General features: G+C 52.4%; 1 protein-coding gene across 30 annotated transcripts in view; it reads left to right on the top strand.

The window, feature by feature from the left end:
* Positions 1-12,882, top strand: part of RNF144A (ring finger protein 144A) — a 120,122-nt gene extending 107,240 nt beyond the window's left edge. For all 30 annotated transcript variants that reach the window (XM_021087906.2, XM_021087897.2, XM_085016157.1 and 27 more), the window contains 2 exons: positions 334-423; positions 8,685-12,882. In XM_021087906.2, the coding sequence (XP_020943565.1) occupies positions 334-423; positions 8,685-8,816 (222 nt within the window). In that variant the 3' untranslated portion in view covers positions 8,817-12,882. The remainder of the gene's footprint in view (positions 1-333; positions 424-8,684) is intronic.
* Positions 12,883-19,727: the final 6,845 nt, after the last annotated feature.

Below are 19,727 nucleotides of genomic sequence, written 5' to 3'. Positions count from 1 at the left end.
GAGGATGGAGGGCCTGGGGATACTCCACAGAGGAAGGAGGGCCTGGGATGCTCCATGGAGGATGGAGGGACTGAAGGATGCCCCATGGAGGATGGAGGGCCTGGGGATGCGCCACGGAGGAAGGAGGGCCTGGGGCTGGGCCACGGAGGATGGAGGGCCTGGGGACACAGCCCTACCCCCATGGCTGCAGGCGTTTCCTCTGCTGTTGTGCTCTCATCCACGCCCTCTCACATCCCTATTTTGAGCATAAAAATAGAAACTCGGACCAGTCAGGGCTCAGTCACTAACAGGAGAGGACTCTCTCACACCCCTGTTCTTTCTCTTCCTTCCCAGGATGACTTCCTCCTGATCCATTATGACAAAGGGCCCTGCAGGAACAAGCTGGGCCACTCCAGGGCATCTGTCATATGGCATCGGACACAGGTAGGAGGTGGCTCACCTGGAGCTTTGATCTTAGGGAGAGAGTGTGTGTGTGCATGTGTGTGTGTGTGGTTTCCAGGAGACTTGTCAGTTGGTCAAAGATGTGTTGCATAGAAAAACAGAGGGCGTTCCTATTGTGGCTCAGTGAGTAAAGGACCCGGCAGAGTGTCCGTGAGGATACAGGTTCAATCCCTGGCCTCGCTCAGTGGATTAAGGAACTGACGTTGCTGCGTAGGTTACAGATGCCACTCAGATCCCGTGTTGCTGTGGCTGTGGTGGAGGCCGGCAGCTGCAGCTCCAGTTCGACCCCTAGCCTGGGATCTTCCCTATGCGGCAGGTGCACCCTAAAAAAATAAAAAATAAATAAAATAAAAAGCAGAGCTAGTAAGTGCAGCTCCTGTCAACTTTTTCCTACCCTAAGATTATGCTTATGGTAGGTCTGGCTCAACCTTGGGGTAACTATGCCCACATTTAGTACGTGGAGATTCTTCCACCTCAGACTTTCTGTCGCTTACACCTGCTCCTGACCTGCTCAGGACCCACCGCGTTTAGTCAGCCCCCAGGTAGCCTTTCCTGGAGAGCTCTCCTCAGAGGCCCCAGGTGAGAAGTTAGTCACAGGAGGATGACAGGGAGAGAATGGGAAGGGCCCGGGCAGTGACGCCTCTGCAGCGGGGGGTATGGATACTTTTAACACATCTTTATTCCCTGCTCTGTGCCTGGCACTGTTCCAGGAGCTGAAATACTGCAGCAAATTAGATAGATGCCCCCATCTCTTATGACATCCACATTCCACGCAGGACAGATAAGAAACCAAGAGCATGTGTATCATGTGCATTTGGCTACAGGGGGGTGTGACGGGGGGTCTTTTAGACGGCCAGGAAGGCCCTTTGGAGGTGATGCGACAGCTGAGCGCTGCGTGATGGGGAGCTGGCCGTGGGAGTAGGTGGGATGGGGCAAAGGGTCCAGTTCATGCAGGGGGGACAGTCCAGACAGAGGAGGGAGAGCTCAGGCAGGGGGAACGGAGAGGGGCCATTGGGTGGCATGAAGGCCCCTTGGGGACAGAGCAGGAAGAGACAGAAGAGGTCAGAGGGGATCAGAGGTGACCCCACGGGCTTTGCAGGCCAAGGCGTGATGCTCAGGGTGCACTCAGGTGCGCCTGCTCCTCGGCACAGGGAGAGCTCTGATCTCTCCGGCCATTACCACATTCTTGGCACTTGTCACCACTGCCCTGAGGCAGGCCGTCTGCCCTCCTGGGAGATCCAGGAGCAGAGTCTCAGGCAGTTTCTTGTAAGGATAGAAAGAGATGGCCCGTAACTGCTTCCCAGATGCTCCTCGCTGTGGACCGCAGGGCGCGGTCGTAGAAGGCGCTGGCCTCGCAGGCCCGAGGGTCTCTGTGGCAGCTGTCATCTCCGCCTGGTAGGGAGGCTGCCTCTGCAGACAGTGTGGCCCCAAAGGCTCGTGGCTGCCGTCCAGGAAAGCTCTTAAAAACTCAGGTAGTTGGCTCCTTAGCTCGGGGGTGAGAGCACTGGTCCTGGAAAAACTCAGGTGGCGACCTTGGCTGTGGTCAAAGTTGCCCTAAAAACCATCGCCCTCTGCTCTCCACATGGGCGCGTTGAAGGTCTGTGACTTCCAGCGTCAGAAAGCTGTTAGAAGAAGAGGAGACAAAATGGATTCTGGACCAGACGTGGCCCGAGGGCCAGTTGACTGACCTCGGAGTGGAGTGTGGATTTGAGCTGCATCTCATGTCTTCCTCCTGGCCAGTTGGGCCACACCAGCGCTCACCCAGCACCTCCGCAGTGTCACAACACACCCCCAGCAGCTCCAGAAGCCAGAGGTCTGAGGTCGAGGGATAGGCGGGCTGCACTCCCTGGAAACTTGTAGAAAGAGCCCGCCTGGTTCTCCCTGTGCTTCCCCTTGGCCCTTGCTCCTCTGTTCACAGACGCCTCTCTCCAGCTCTTCACTTTCCTCTGTGTCCAAACTCCCCTTTTGAAAAGACACCAGTCACCATGGGTGATGGCCCGTTCTAGTAATGTCATTTTAACCTGATTCCCTATGAAAGCCTATTTCTGAATAAGGAGCCATCTGCTGTTTGCTTTACACATCTCTCTTCGTGGCCTGAGCTTCCTGACACCCCGGTGGCTGGAGCCATGGCGAGCTTCCCAGGAGGGCATGAGAGCTGGGTGGAACCTGTCACCGTGTCTGATAATGGAGGCTGGGCAGTTCAACCTTGGCCCCTGAGCCTGTTTATTCACGAGGAGTGAGTCACGTGTTCCTGGAGATCCCAGGCGGCAGTGGGAACCGTTCCTGGTAACAGACCTTTAGGGAGCAGGCCCTTGAGAAATGCAGAGGCCTGGACGGGGGTCCGGATCGCCGTTGTTGAGGAAGGAGTCTGGAAACACCAGATCCTCTGTGGGCACCTGCAAGGGACCAGCTCTGAGCCATGCCCTAGAGCAGCGTGGATGCAAGGAGTGCTCCTGATCCAGCCCCGTCTCGGTGCTGGTGGAGGTGCACAGAGGTGCCCATGGCACAGGGTGGGAGGGGTCGTGAGGAGCCCCACAGACACGCAGGGTTGTAGGTGCAGGTGGACACGTGAGTGTTGGATTGGGGCTAAACAATAAAATATGAGTGAACAGTATCAAAAAGAAAGGGAAGGATTCGCAGAAACTCGCGAAGTATGTTATGCATAAGCTAGGAATTGAAGGCCGGTGGCCTGGACCTAGAGAGGGACACTGTGCAGCGGCAGAGCCACAGCCAGAGCAGAACCTCGTCTTCAAACAATTAAAGACCGTTTTGGTCTTAAGCCTTTGGTTTTGACAGTTAGAGCCACCCCGAAACACCAGCTCTGGGACACCTGTTCCTAGAAGCAACTTACCTCCTTTTCTCGTAATTTGTTCTTAGAGGTGAAGCGTCAACACGGATGCTTAGAAAGTCCTCATTTCCCGGTGCATCTCCCGGTTTTCTGTCAGATTGGCTCTCTCCCTTCCCCGACCTCTCCAATAGGCTTCTTGCTTAGGACGTGTTTATCATCTGCCTTGTGACCTGAGAGCAGAGTCTCACTGTGTGTTTATGCAGTTTTTGGTCAGTTTTTAAGGTTTTATTGCACCATAGTTGATTTCCAATGCTGTAATCGCTGCTGGGCGACAAAGGGATTCCATTGTACACGTGCAGACATCCATTCTTCCTGAGATTCTTTTCCCTACATGCTCTGCACACTGTGCTGTATGGAATGACTGCATCATTCCTGAGACATGCACCTCACCTCCCTGGGCCAGGGTCCTGTGCTTCCTTTCACACCCTGAGTGTCCAGGGCTCACCCCCAGGAGTGGCTGCCCTCTGCTGGCCGTGGGACAGCAGGTGTTCTTTGCTTCCTTCCCGAGTCCCCTCGGGGCTCACCGGCCCACCCTTGGGGTAGCTGCAATTTCCGATGACTGTGACATCCTTTGCTTACTGCTATGGCAGGCGGTATTTTATTCCCACTTGACAGCGGCCCTCAGTTAGAAGCACACGGTACCCTGCAGCCTGCACAAACGCCCGAGCTCGCCACACCCACATGTGTCTGCTTGAGCCGCTCCATTCTCCTGGGCTCCCTCCTCTCCTCTGTCTCCCTGAAAAGTGCTAGCTAGTCTCCTCCAGCCAGATCCGTTCAAGGTCCCAAGATCAGGCTGGGTGCGCTGCCCTCTCGCAAAGGTGGTGACCTCACCTGGCCCTTCTGCATAGAGTCGGCTTCGCAGTTTTCCTGGGGAAACCTTCTGTCTGCCACTCTGGGCCTTACCCAACTCAAACCTCAACAATACTCAAGAAATATCCCTAAACTCAGTGTCCTGTGACTCCCAGCTTTTAGGGGTTGTGTCCCAGTCGATGTCCCAAGATCCCTGCCCCTCGCTTTCCCCGTCTTTAGATGAGAAGTTAGGTGAAGGGCTTTTCAGACATTTGAGAATTTTTTTTAAGTTCTCCGGGCAGGAATTAACATGAGCCATAGCAGCAACCCACAGCAGCTGTGGCACCGCTAGATCCTTTAACCCACTGTGCCGGGCCAGGGATTGAACCCGAACCTCCGGAGTGACCCGAGCCGCTGGATTCTTAACCCGCGGTGCTACAGCAAGAACTCCCCTTGTTGAGAATTTTATCGCGCTTCCCTGAGTTATTGTAGGCTGCTTTCAATGTTGTGGACGTAAAAATACTATCTGCCACATACCCTGTACCTAACATCCTTTCAAAGGAACTTTTCTAACAGCTATCATTATGCTGAGAAGGGATAAACTCTGTGTCTTCAACATGTGAAGGTTTTGTGAGATTCTGTTTTGTCTCGAGGGATGTTATTTTGTATCTTGTGTAGCGGGTCTCCCGCTAAAACAGTGGGTTTCAGATGAGCTTGAGGAATAGCAGCGTTCGGCAGGGCTGGGCTGCAGGGCCTGGAAAGTGGCCTTCAGCCTGTGCTTCGGCGCCCGCCCGTGAGCCCTGGGGGCTCAGCCCAGCCGTCCAGCTGCTTCTCTCTGGCACAGTCTCTTTAAACACAGTTGCCGTGAAGGGCTCGCCTGCCTTTCCCAGTGCTCTTCCAGAGATCAGCCGAGGGGGCTCAGCACGAAGGAGGCATTTATGTCTCACTCTGACTTCCACCCGGAGGCCCATGAACTCCCAGCTTCACACTTAACTGGCTGCTGGCCGCCTCCGCTGGGATGTTGAATGAGCATTTCAGCTAGAATGGGTGTGAACAGAATTCTAGATTTTTCCCTCAAAATCTCCTCCTCCAGGTCTCCTTCATTTGGGGAAGTTCACCCCCAGATCTGTATCTCAAGTACACACACACACACACACAACTGGTTTTAAATTTCATTTTATTGGCGTTTCAGTTGACTTACAATGTTGTTTTGGTTGCTGGTGTCCAGCAAAGTCAATCAGTCTTACGTGAAAGAACACCCATTCTTTTCTCCCACACAGGTTGTTAAAACCTATTGGGTAGATTTCCCTGGGCTGTAGGGGAGGCCCCGTTAATCGCCTGTTCCATGCAGTGCTGTGCATGTGTTATTCTCACCCTCTCAGTTCTTCTCCCCGCTGCAGTGGTTTCCCCTGTGGTGACCATAAGGTGGGGTTTAAAACTCTGTGAGTTTGTTTCTGGTTTTTAAAGACCTGGCCCTCCTCCTGGGTTCCCCACTTCCCCTAGCACCCCCTCTGCTCCCCTTATCTCTGAGAACTGCAGGGATGGATGGCTTGATTCCTTGCCCAGGAACTGAACCTGGATGAAAACCAGGAGCCCTAAATGCTAGGCCAGCAGGGGTGAGAGGCTAAAAGCAGAGTCGCGCTCTGATTCTTGCCCCTCTTGAAAGCAAGAATGTTTCAAAGTGGCAGAGACATAAAAACAGGTCTAAAGCGTATTGCTAGAGACACAGTACAACGTGTGAGAGAGCACACAGAGAGGCAGGTTAGAAGCAAAACAGCACACTCAGAGAGGAGGGCGGACTCCCCCTGTTGGGGGGCGGGCCGAGGGGGGATTTGAATCATGCACTTCTTCCAGGTCTTTGTTCTCCTTTGGCCAATTATCTTTTTTTTTTTTTCTGCTTTTGGGGCCACACTAGCAGCATATGGAGGTTCCCAGCCTAGGGGTTGAATGTGAGCTGCACCTGCCGGCCTACACTACAGCCACAGCAATGCCAGATCCGAACCGCATCTGCGACCTACACCTCAGCTCACAGCGATGCCGGATCCTTAACCGGACACGGAGCGAGGCCAAGGATTGAGCCCGCGTCCTCACGGATACTAGTTGGGTTCATTACCGCTGCACCACCACAAAAACTCCGTCCTTTGGCCAATTATCTTGATATCTCTCACACCTGACCAAATCCAGGGGCCTCCCAGGTACATGTATGCAGCTTTTGGCCAAGGTGGATTCTAGAGCAAGAGATGATGGGAAGGTTACCAGGACTTATTATGGCCTGGCGCCCCCTCCCTTTCTGACCCTGAGGAGTCTTTCTGCCCAAGTGGAGTTGGGGTCTCCCTGACCCTGAGGACGGGAAGTATGCGACCTCTTGATCTTTTGCCCGAGCAGGGCTTCGCCCCTCTCTGCCCCGCCATTACTTAGCATTGTGTAAAGTGTTTAAAGTGTCCACAGAAGGCAGACTCCAGTTATTTACCTTTTTCCAGGATGCTGGTTGTAAATGTCTGTCCTAGAGCCCATCCACCTCCTGCCTCACCCTGGTCCCCCTCCCAGGCTCACCGCATGGGTAACGTGTCTTGCTTTCCCCACCCAGGTCCTTCTCCTCCTTCAGAGACCACTTCCCCAAGGCTCCCCCCACTCATTTCATCATTTGACACCTCCACCTGCCCAGGCCCTGCTGGACCTGCCACCTCCCCAGAGAGGACACCAACTCTCCAGAGTCTTCTCAGTGTCTTTTTTTTTGGTCTTTTTAGGGCCGCACCCGTGGCATATGGAAGTTCCTAGGCTAGGGGTCGAATCAAAGCTATAGCTGCCAGCCTGCACCACAGCCACAGGAACGCAGGATCCAAGCTGTGTCTGCGACCTCCTCCACAGCTCACAACAACACTAGATCCTTAACCCACTGAGAAAGACCAGGAATCGAACCTGAGTCCTAATGGATCCCGCTCAGGTTCTGAACCTGCTGAGCCACGTGGGGAACTCTGTGTGTGCCTGGTCTCAACAGAGCGTGATCTGAACTCACGCCTCGAAATTCCACATCGACATTATGTTCAGATGGATGGACTTAACCAGCCCAGCAGAAAACATGGACTCTTAGCATGAGCACAGTCTAACTGACAAACAAAACCTGTGTGTGTGTGTGTGTGTGTGTGTGTGTGTGTGTGTGTGTGTGTGATGATTTTCAGGCACAATCTGCAAGGGTATGCTCTGATTCACACCACTGTGATGCTGTCCATAGTGGCATATTTCAGAGCTGATAACAGCCCTTAGAAACCTTTCGCTTCATGTGTTTATTTTATAATTGATAAAACCGAGGCCCAGAGAGGAACACAGCTGGGTCAGGATTAGAACCGTGAGTCCAGGGGGTTCCTGTATTTATCACTCTGAACGCTAGGTGGCAGACCAACTCCACCTTCAGATTCTGATTCTGTCCTCTGGCTGCTGAAAGAAGAGACCAGTCAGAAAGCATCTTCCTGCTTCTAGGTCCAGCTTCGCTGCCTGACTTGAATGACAACATGTCTACATCCAAGGCTTATGGGTTTCACCATTTACTTATACTAGGGGTAAACATATCTTCAAAACAAAACCAAAATGCATAACAGTAACCGTTGGGTTTTAAACTCCAGAAGTAGCACAGTCTGGTCACTGCCCAGTGTGCCATGCCTGTGCCTTTCTCTTCTCCCAGCTGGAATGCCTTATCCCAGTCTTTCTTGTTTACCGTCTACCTCCTCGTCCTTATCATCTCAGCATTTTCCATTGCAAACCGCCCTGCCCCCTGGCTAATGTCGATACCTGGCTCCTGGGCTCCTTTTACACCATGGAACCTGAAGGCAGTTTTTGCAAAATGTATGATTATTAGTTGTAATCGTGGTATCTTTCCACCAGACTAGGTGGTCCTTGAAGCCCAAGGTCTTATGTGCCTTTGTGTTTGCAGCACCTAGGACAGTGTTTGGCTCAGAGGAAGCTTGTTGGTTAGTTGGATGTTTGATTGGATGGGTTTTGGAGTATTTGGAAGGTGGAAGGGGAGGAGAAGGGAAAGGAAAAGAAAGGAAGGGGAAAACGGGAAGAGGAGTGAAAGTCGAGAGAAGGGCGTATGGGTAGGTGGATGGATGGGGGTGGGGATAATGAATGGATAATGGATCAGGGGTGGATTGGTGGATGATGAATGACCAGATGATGGGTAGATGATGAGTGGGTGGATGAATGGGTTGACTGATAGATGAGTGGACGGGTGATGGATGAGTGGCTGGAGTGATGATATAGATGATGGAAAGGTAGGCGGGTGTTGCATCGATGATGGACGGATAGATGGATGGATGGACGGACATAGGTGGATAGAGGCGAGTGGGTGGCAGGTGGATGGATAGAGGAGTGGGTGGGTGGATAGACGGGTGCGTGGATGGATAGATGGTGGGTATAGGTGGATATAGGTGAATGGATGAGAGATGGGTGGATGGATGGATGGGTGGATATAAATGAATATGGGGTGAGTGGATGAGATGGATAGGTGGATGGACGGTTGGGTGAATGGGTGATTGTGTGGTTTATACCTTAGCTGCAGAACCTAGAGACCAGCCGCCTTACCCTCTGCACCTCTGTTTCCTTTGTGCAGGTTGTGGGCATTTTTGCTGGCTTTGGGCTCCTGCTCTTGGTGGCGTCGCCCTTCTTGCTCCTGGCCACTCCGTTTGTACTTTGCTGCAAGTGCAAGTGCAGTAAAGGTGACGATGACCCCTTACCCACCTAGAGGAAGGCGTGATGCTGGAGCGAGACCCCTGCCTCCGGGAAGCGTGGCTCCCCCACCCCCACCCCGCCGTCCCCTTCTCACTAAACATCTTTCTTGCCTTATGTGCGCCATTGAGCTTCACAGTGTCACGCCGGATGCCGTGATTCCAGGGACCGATGTTTGCTGAGGCCCCGGGTGCGGTCGCCCAGGCATGGGGGAGGCAAGGCTGGTGTGGGTCAGACACAGACTCGGTCTCTGCAGACTTGACCTGGGAGGTGCTGAATGGAGCACGCCGGGCGGTTTTCTCCATGCGGCCGTGGACTGGGACCGCTGGTGTTGCCTAAGAGACCTTCTCTGCACGGGTTGTCCATCTCCGCGTTGCTGAGAGGAGAGGTCTCTTGAGGACCGCATCTCACTTAAGACGGAATCCGAGGGTTCTAACTTGAGAAGCGCGCTCTGGTTATGGCAACTCTTTTTCTTACTAATGGCATTTAGTAAAATCCTTTTTAGAAGGCCTTTTTTTTTTTTTTTTCCTTTCCCAAATGAGTAGTGAAAAATCAATAAGGTGCATCTAAACCATCCTATGCCTTTCTTGAAATGTGCATTTTAAGACGTTCTTGTGAAATGACCTTTCTGCTCGGCCACTTTTCAGGAGATTTAGAAAGCCTTATGTGCTCTTTGGTGTTTTTTTCCTGAAACTCCTAGAGACTTTTGGGATACGCTGTACGCTGTGTATTGTTATAAACACAGATCCTCTGTCTTTGCCTTTCTTTGGGAATATGTGTGCATTTGAAGGAACGCCTCCATTCTTAGAATTGCCTTTTGTTTTTCTCTCTCTGGTGATTCAGCTCACAGGGCCCCTCTCTTCTCACCCAAGAATCAGAAAATACTTTTTGATGTCTTCAGAAGCCAAATGTTTGACTTGGAAATAGTTCTGCTGAAAATGACAATGGTTTGGCCCCAGGCTCGGTCTCCTCTAGTGAATAGTGATATTGATGCCCAGAGGCCAGGCCTCCAGGCAGGGCTGGGAAAACTCCCAGGGGCAGGGAGAGAAGCTTCTGGATTTTCACAGTTTTTGTAATGACCGAGTTGTTTTGGAAAAGTCATCTGCCTCGCACAGTTCCAAGTCCTGTAGCTCACTGTCTCTTCCCAGCTGAAAACACCTTCCGTGAGACTTGGCAACTTTGGGAGATTTAACCACTGGGCCTTTTACAGGCTGTGTGTGACTGTCACCATGACGCCAGATCCGTAGGACACACGGGACCCCATCAGTTGGACGGCGTAATCTTTAGAGAAAGTTGACTTTGATAGGACTTTTTAAAGAGCAAGCTGATTGCATTGAACGTGGGACTTTTCTAAACGCAGTAGGGAGGCAGATGTAGATTTATCATAGCGGAACTCTTTAAACTTACGAAGCATTCCAGGCAGGAGTAAAGTGAAAACAGACCCTAACTTGGCTCTCAGCGATTAGCTCCTTGTGAGCACAGGGGTAGGCGTGGCAGAGTTCCGGATCCTTGGCGTCTACTTTTGTGTCTCGGGTCCTGGTTTACCTTCCTGTAGAGAAATGTTTTTATTTCTTAGCATTTCCTAGGTCAGGAGAAACAGGAGCACCTCCCTCTTCCCCTCTGGCATTTTGTTTTTTAACCTGAAGCCATTTAGGGAGTCAGCCTGCGTCAAAATTACATCACAAAAACTCCTTCTTCTAATTGCAGTGTGAAAACTCAGTAACTGAATAAGAATGGGGGGCCATCTTTTTTATGAAGCCTGGGCATTGGGTTCTTGTAGTGTTGGCACTAGGTGTTGGCACAGGACCTGGCAGTAGAGTGGCTTTTCTGGAGAAGGTGACCAGGCCATGAGCCTGAAGTTGAGGCTGATGACCCAGGCTTGAGACGTCATTGTGATGTGTGAGTTTGCTGGGCTCTCCAGGGCCCTTTAAAATTTGCATGGAACACAGCAGGCTGGTGGCCCATGTCCAGTGGTCACTGCAGGCTTTCGCCAGCCAGGTCATCCTGCCTGGACTTGCTGCTGCCCCTTGCACAGGTCCACCCAGGAGTGCCCTTTCCTTGGGGGTGGGAACCAGAGCCTTCAGGAAGGCTGCACTCCCAGGGTCAGGGTTCAGGTCCCTTCATTCCTAGCTGATCGGGCTGTCTGTCCATCCTGGAGGCATCCAGGAGGGAATCATGCTTATCCCAACCCCAGACATCCCTCTGTCTTCTCCTCTGACACGTCCATAGCACGTGGTTTGGCCCAGGTGGAAGCCACTGCGTTTCTGGCCAGGGCCAGAGCAGCGCCTGCTTGCCTCGAGTATTTGCACCGAGTGTGCCTCGGGGGCACCGTTTGATGTAGTCATAAAACAGAACTGTCCATTCCCTGGAAAAGCACCAGTGGGATCGCACAGAGATCCTCATATAAACTTGCATCACCGCACCCCTCCCGCATCCACCCCCCCCATCATTTCTCTCAGTGGGGAAGGCCACCCTGTGGTTCACAGGCATGCGGGAGGAACCAGGCTTGATGTCACATGTACCGGGACGTGGGAAGATGGCCCGAATCTTGGATGTTGACCTTGACTCTCACTCCCAGGAAAACCTGGGGATTTGATGCTTAGAGGGCAGCCTCAGTCCTGCGGTTCAGTGCAGGGCATCATTATTGAAAATGACACTTTCACAGATGGCTTTCATGCTGACCTCTGGAAGTGCACATCTGTTTATTCAGAGACCTTTAGATCCTGGGGAGGGGGGAAGAAGGACCCAGAGACGGACTGTAGCTGCCTCTGCTGCTGTCGGTGTGGGGCTGCAGAGGGCACAGTTGTCTGAGTCCCCTTGGTAACTGGCCACTGGCCACGCCTGGCCTCTGAGCCTGGCTAGCCCAGCTCGCCATCGTCACGGGGGCGAACACCTTCAGAAGTGTCCCTGTCAATGCTCACGTGGCAGAGGCTGACCGAGGGCCTGAGCAGAAGCAGAAGCTTTGATTGGCATTGAACTCCTGCCCCAGTCAGTGCTTCCTCCACCCCCTGGGGTAGCTGCAGACAGAGGACCGGACATCTGCCTCTTTTGGCATCTTTGTAAAGGGAAATACGTCCTCCTTACAGCATATTATTCCATAAACTCCGGACAGGGCCAATTCCTGATTAGAGCACAGGGCCCCCCGGGGAGGGGGTTACTGGATATGCAGAAATTCCTCCGAGAGGATTTCATCTTTCTCACCCCCCGTGTTACAAAAGTTAAAAGTTACTTCGCAAATTACGAGAGGGCATTTTCCCTCGGTTGTCTTAAAAAAAAAAAAAAAAAAAAAGATTAGAGGATTGGAAGGAACCAGGGTGGGCTTTTTGTATATTTCTCTGATTCTCGTTTATTAATAAGTAACTATCCCTGTATATACATCTATATCTATCAATCACAGTGAAATCATCAAGGGAAAACATTTGCATGTATAAAGCTTCCTGAAGGTCTCTTTAAAAAAAAAAAATACCAAAGCTTGTTTATTCCTTATCATTAACCCAAGAAGCCCTTATGAAGAATACACAAAATGAAGAGATATGACTGGTATTGTCAAAAATCCCAGCTGGAAAGAAGGGGCTGCATTGAAGCAGAAGGGCTGGTGTGTCCTGTTTGGGTGCACACAGCCCGTGGGCTCCTCTCCCTCGGTTTGCATAATCCTGTCTTCCAAGATATGCCAGCAGCCTTCAGGTAGGGGGTAGGTACCCCACCTTCCCTTCATTCTGTGCTCATTTTGCCATGGGTGTATTTTAATCTTGTGTAAAAATATGCATGAATGAGTCATGCAGATGTATACATTCTGTATGTGACAAGCAGTGGTAAACAACAACAAAAAAATCAAAACCAGGTTTGGTGTGTGTTTCTGAAATGTCAGTACATTTTGTGCCACTAACGCTGTGATGTATAAAAGAGCTGTTTGAATGCCTTTTAATGTGGTGTTTTGTACTTTGGTATCATATGGGCAAGTCTGATTTGTAATTTCAATACATATTTTAAGTGTATTGTGTCTTATGTAATTTGTCCCCCCTTTAGAAGGGATTTCTTTTTAAAGATATTTTGGCTGGAATACAGGTTACTTTTGTAAACCCTGTCTGGCTCCCTCTTTTTGTGCACTCTTAGTGGACTGCTGGCTTGAAGACAGAAAACATTGTGAGGTTTGTGGGTGGGTGGGGGGCGGGTGCCTTATACCTACACTGGGAAAACACTGCTTTTTAAAAAAATTTTATTTTTCTTAGAGTGTCATTGAGGTACAGTGTTGTGTTAATCTCTGCTGTAAGCAGAGTGACCCAGTCACATATACACACACACTCTGTTTCTCATGCCGTCTTCCATCGTGGTCTATCCTAAGAGACTGGATCTACTTCCCTGTGCTGTGCTGCAGGACCTCACTGGTTATCCATTCCAAATGGAGTGGTTTTCACCTACCAACCCCAAACTCTCCACCCATGCCACTCCCTCCTCACTGCCGGTCCTTGAGTCTGTCTCTGAAGACAGCGCTTTTTTAAGAAAGTAAGTTATAACTGACATATGCTATGATGTTTTCTGGGGGGTACAGTGCAGCGATTCAATATTTTTATTTTATTTATTTTTATTTATTTATTTTGTCTTTTTGCCATTTCTCGGGCTGCTCCCTCGGCATATGGAGGTTCCCAGGCTAGGGGTGGAAACAGAGCTGCAGCCGCCCGCCTACACCACAACCACAGCAACACGGGAATCCAAGCCGCATCTGCGACCTACACCACAACTCACGGCAATGCCGGATCCTTAACCCACTGAGCAAGGCCAGGGATTGAACCGTCAACCTCATGGTTCCTAGTCAGATTCGTTAAGCACTGTGCCACAACGGGAACTCCCTTCAATATTTTTATATGGGAGTTCCACAAGTGGCTCAGCGATAATGAATCCGACTAGTATCCACAAGGACACGGGTTCAGTCGCTGGCCTCGCTCAGTGGGTTAAGGATCCAGCATTGCTGTGAGCTGTGGTGGAGGCCAGTAGCTGTAGCTCCACTTAGACCCCCTAGCCTGGGAACCTCCATATGCCACAGGTGCAGCCCTAAAACGACAAAAAGCAAAAATTTTATCCGTTATGATAAGATTGCCACATGAAGACCAGCTGCCATTGGTCACCATCCAGAGTTGTGACAGCCTTTCTGGCTGGATCCCCGTGTTACACTACAGCCCGGAGTTTACACACCTCACAGCTGGAAGTTTGTGCCTCTCGATAGTTTGTCCGCCCCCCAGCCCCTCCCTCTGCCAACCACCAGTGTGTTCTCTGTAACCGTGAGTCTGTTTCTGTTTTTTTTTTTTTTTTTTTTTTTTGCTCCTTTGTTTTGTTTTGTAGGTTCCGCATGGGGTGAAATGACAAGGTCTTTGTGTTTCATTGCCCGACTCTCTCACTTAGCTTCTGACTCACTTGCTTAGCCCGCTGCCCTCCAGGCCCAGCCCTGTATGCTCAGGTTTTCTCTCTTGGGAGTGTGCTCAGCTCTCCGGAGCCAGAGTCCTCGGGGCGATGGGCAAGTGGACCCCCTTCCAGCTTCCCTGGCTCCGTGTGGCGGTGCCGAGCAGGAACGCGGGCTTGGAAGGCAGCTCTGCCTGGGGCGGTGCCCCATCCTCGGAGACAACTACTCTCGAAAGCACAAAAGTTCATGGGGCGTCGCTAAAAATTCGTGACCATCCATTCACTACAGAAAAAAACCAAACCAGACAAAACAGAGGTAGTGTGTGTTTAAGAGGAGAAAGTGGTAACTCTGAGTGTTTCACCTTAATTTTCACTTGCTTCATGTGAACTTTATGGAAGAACGCACACCCCTCGCTCACTAACATGAGACGAAAGCCTAGGGAGAGGCAGTTAGTTACTTGTCTTAGGGGTTCATTTTCAATCACGAGGCGCAAATCAGGCTAGAGTGAAGGCACAGAACCCTTGGTCCCTAGGGCTCCTGGTCTGGAGGGAGGCAGACCTGTCAATCAGAGAGCAGGATAAGCTGTGACAGGGCCCTGGTGGGTGCCCCATGGCACTTCGGCCGGGACAGCGGTCAGAGGAGGCTGTCTGTCTGGAGGATGAGGTGTGTGGACTGGGTCTTACAGACCCAGGAAAAACGAGGACCGGCGTGTCCAAGGAACCCGCCCAGTCCAGCAAGTGCCAGGGCTCTGACGGGCCCATGGGCTGGACGGCACTCCAGGGTCCAGCCTCAGGGAGCAAAGCTCTGGGACTCTGCTTTCATTCTTTTGTTTTAATGGATTATTACTATTTATTTATTTACTTATTTATCTTTTTCCGGCTGCACCGACGGCATATGGAAGTTCCCAGGCTAGGGGCTGAATCGGAGCTGCAGCTGCCGGCCTACACCACAGCCACAGCAACGCCAGGTCCGAGCCGCATCTGCGACCTACACCATAGCTCCTGGCAATGCCAGATCCTTAACCTCCTGAGTGAGGCCAGGGATCGAACCTGCATCCTCATGGACACTATGTCAGGTTCTTCACCAGCTGAGCCACAGTGGGAACCCCTCGACTTTCATTCTGAAGCTGTAGGGAGTGCATTGGTTTCCTGGGGCTCCCATCACAAAGCCCCACAAACTTGGGGCTTAAATAACAGAACTTTCTCCCCCCTCAGTCCTGGAGGCCAGAGGCCCCAGGTCTGGGTGCGGCTCTTGGGGGCAGTGATTCCTCTGAGGCATTTCGGATGTTTTCAGATACTGTAGACAAAACCCACTTCACGGCCACCCCCAAAACCATCACACAGTGACCTCTGGGGGGGTCTGAGCCAGCAGTGGTGCCGTCGTGGGACCAAGACGGTCCTTCCCAGACCGACGTTCTGTCAGATGAAACTGGTTCCTGGGAAGGAAAATACAAGTGTTGGCCAAGTGCTTCACAGCATAGATGGAGAGACGGAGGCTCGGGGCTGGGAAGAGTCTTGCCCAAAATGGTAACTGGCTTGTGGAGCCAACCCCACAGCCTGTAGGAGAACCTCGGGACTCAAGCAAGACCCACACAAGCCACCTCCCGGGCGAGGACAAGTGAGGTCAGAGCAGCGTCTCTTCAGAAGGGGTTTCCGAGCGGCAGGAATAGGCCACCTTGTTGGGAACTAGGGGATGCCAACCATGAGGAATTTCCCCAACCGCTTCCACGGCAGCAATGTGCTCCAGGGGAGGGGGTCTCCACGGAAATGGATGTCCCCCTCCATCTGAGATGGAAGAAAAGGCAGGGCCAGAGGAGAACGGAAGACCACAGAAGGGACTGCTGGTAAAGCCACTCAGCCTGACCGAAGATTCACTTTACCTGGGACAGGTGGGTGCGCAGGTGAGGCCTGAGGGGCAGCTGACCTGACTCGGGGCCATGGATTCCTCCCTGGATGCAGGGTCTGCAGGAACATGTGGGGGCAGAAGTCGAGGAGAGCGGGAGCCTCCTTAGCCCCTGTGCTCCAGGATCCGGGCTTCAGGTCTGAGCAAAGCACAGTCCTTGAGAGGACACGGGGGGCTGGCCGGGGTGGCCGAGGAGGAAGGAATGAGTGGACGCAGGGGGGCAGCAGGATCCGGGTTGGCTTCACACGCTGAGCCAGCCCTCCGGGCCGGGCGCTGGAGGATGACTGGTGCTTCGGGTGGGCTGTGGGGCGAGGGGCTGGCTCTCAGGCGGGAGGGGGGCGCGGAGAGGCGAGAAACGGGTGTGGAGGTCCGTGTGGCATTTTCAGACCAACAGTGGCGGATCATGGTCTTGGCTATTGTCTGAGCAAATACGCCATTCACGTGGCTGAAGTCGAGGTGCGTGTGCATTCTTGGCGGGAGCTGCTGGCAGGGTATAAACTCTAATCGATGACACGAGTCATAGATGAGGCATGACGGGTTTGTTTACATCGTGTCCCTCTAGAGGTTCCGTTTGCTGGGTCCGCCAGGCACCCAGGACCCTGAGGTGGAGGCCCCTGTGAACCACACGCAGCTACAGGGAGGTTTTCGGGGACGAGGGGACAGGGGCACAGTTAGAGTGGAAGCTCTGGGGTCCCCACCCCCTAGCTGGTTGTTGGTGCAGGATGAATGTTAGATAATAATGTGATGTTTAGATTAATGACAAAGGAGCCATCGGCATGTTAATGACACCTGCAGAGGATTCTAAACGGGGGAGTTACCCCAAACACCGATTTGAACGCTGACAATGGAGATGGGCAAAGCCAACCTCTGCTTTGCCAAAGGCGGGCAAACAGGCCTGCAGCAAACACACCTGTGGAAATGCAGCCGTGGGGTGGGCCAGGCTGACATGGGGCTGGGGGAGAGCAGGGCCCGTGTGAGGGGTCCTGGACGTGCCGGGGGAGTGGAGATGGAGACGGTCACGGGGAAAGCCCAGGGCCCCGTCCAGGGAGGCACCATCCACAGGGACATGTCGCCGCTTGGAAGCTGGACGTTTCTCCTAGGACCCTTTGTCCTGGAGGTGGTTTCACCAGCCAGCCAGCCCTTCCCCTCATCTGCCTCGGCCCCTGTGATCTCCGGGGCCTCCTCCCTTCTCTTCTGCTCCCTCCTCCTCTCCCCCCCACCACGTTATCTTTTCCATCCCGCGAGGCTTCTGCTCAAGACCACCGCGGACCCTCCACTACCTGTGTGATTAAATCCACGTTCCTGGCAGTTGCTGTACCACCTCTCCCCGCCCACCTGTGCTGACCTGCCGAGGTTCTCTCCCCGCCTCACCCAGGGAGGCACACACATCAGCTCATGTTCCCTGTAGCAGGGACCCGGGGACCACCCATGGCCACAGCATGTCAGTGAGCCAGACAGAAGGGTGGAGGAAGGGAAGTCAGAGCAAATTCCTGGAGGAGATGGGATTCTGGGGGTGCACAGAGACAGCTAGGGTGCTGGGAGCCCAGCTGGGAGGGGGTGCCCTCACACCCCGGTGTCTTGTGTGGGCGGAGCCACAGAGGAAGACCTGTCAGCGTGGGGAGGGTGGCGGGCAGGCGGTGAGCGGGGTGAGCAGCAGGCAGAAGGAGAAGAGGACCTAAGCCTGGCCAGCCTGGGGCGGGGGGCGCCGGGAGGAAGGCAGGTGGTGACACAAGAAAGGTAGCTGCCATCAGGGGTTGGAGTGGAAGGGGCGGAGCCTGGAGGTGACTGTACCAGGCGGTGGGTGGAAGCAGAAAGGATAGAACCTCAGTAAAAAGACGTTTAAGTTCTGCAAACGTGACATTGCAGAGCTGGCTCTGTCATCAGCGAGTCTCAGGTCTGAGTTTGCTGGACGTGCTGCAGTGACCTGGGCTCGGGAACTCTGTCTTCCTGGGATGTGTTGTGGCACTTTGTCCCCAGGGTGCAAGGTGACCAAGGGAGGAAAGCCCTCTCTGGCTGCTCCCATTCTCTGCTTTCAGCCCCCGGATGTCTCCAGAGCCCTCCAGGGGAATCGTGAGAATCCCGAGTGTTAGGAAACACAATTAAATACTACACAAATGCTGCCAAAATACCCCACTTGCCTCAGCAGCAAAAGCCTGGAGGAAGGACAGTCTGTGTTTACCCGCAAAACTCACGCTATTTCAGAGTCACCTTATCTTATTTTTGGCCACGCCAGGAGCAGATGGGAGTTCCAGGCCAGTGTCAGAGCAGCGACTTGAGCCCCTGCAGTGACAATGCCAGATATTCAACCTGCTGCACAGGAGAGAACTCCCAGAGTCACCTTCTCTTGAAACTAAAACTGGAAAAAGAAATCAGTGATGACCTTGATAAAGGAAATCAGAGGAAGTGGTCAGAGTGATGACCAGTTTTTGTTTTTTTTTTCTTTTCCTTTCATGAGGCTTCACTCAACAAAGGAGCTTACTGCCTGGGGTGGACTATGAAAATCCATGACCCTGCACATTTTTTAATCCCTACAAAATTGTAGAAGTCTGTATTATTTTGTACCTCCTCGCTTTTTTTTTTTTTTTTTTTTTTTTTTTTGTCTTTTTAGGGCAGCACCCAAGGCATATGGAAGTTCCCAGGCTGGGGGTCAAATTGGAGCTGTAGCTGCTGGCCTACACCACAGGCACAGCAACGCTGCATCCTTAACCTACTGAGCGAGGCCAGGGATTGAACCTGCGTCCTCCGGGTTGCTAGTCAGATTCCTTTCTGAGGAGCCACAACGGGAACTCCCGCACCCCTTTTGTAATCAGGAAACGTAAACTCACTTGCCCAGAGTCAGAGTGTTTATTCCATGGAGTCAGGATTTGATCAGGGAGCCTTTGGATTCCAAAGATGGATTACTCCATGGAATTGTCGCATTTCTCTAACGCCTCTCACCGAGTAGGCACAGTGGTAGGTACAGTAGGTACTATTTTGAGAGAAGCGCATTATGGCTCAGAGAAGTATCGTAAGCCACCTCGTGGGTAGCAGCCACACCAACGCTGCCCAGCGCCTGTGCACTTGTCTCTCTGGTCCAGAGCTTCAGGAGAAGATGTGCATCGGTTTGTGGTCCCCGTGCTGAGAGCATGTTCAGGCTTCTGCTGAGAGGTGGAAGGGCCCTCATTTACCCGAGACCCTCCTGTTCCCCCAAATGCTCAGCTTGTGTGTGAAACCGGTGCCTCTTGCACTGGAACGCGCACACCCCATCGCCCATGTGATACTCAGAGCCAGCAGTTGGTTATAGCTTCTTCTATCGCCAACATGCATTTCATCCTTAGTCTTTGCACGGCTCCTTCAGAGCCTTCAGTGGTACTTGAAAATGATCTCTGTTAAATACTTCCTTAGGCACGTAAACTCGTTCAGCATACGTGTTCAGTTTTTAGTGAAATCGTGAAAGTCGGTTTAGATATTTGCGAACGGTGATAACTTCTTTTCTTTGCTCCCCATGTGGTTTTCTTCTCCAGCTGGTACATTCCTAGAGTGGGGAGGAATCTCAATAAACGTCTCTCTCTCTCTCCTTTATACTGAAAATGTGGTCTTAGACCAGAAGCAGTAACCGTGCCTGGGAGCTAGTTAGAGATTCAAACCCTC

This window comes from Sus scrofa, chromosome 3 (genome assembly GCF_054392235.1).
Source record: "Sus scrofa isolate SSC_HxYL_T2T_F1_AM1 chromosome 3, Sscrofa_HxYL_maternal_Yorkshire_Landrace_v2.0, whole genome shotgun sequence".
Classification (NCBI taxonomy): domain Eukaryota; kingdom Metazoa; phylum Chordata; class Mammalia; order Artiodactyla; family Suidae; genus Sus; species Sus scrofa.
Note: the sequence above shows the minus strand (reverse complement) of the source record. Positions and strands in the feature narration are given on the sequence as shown.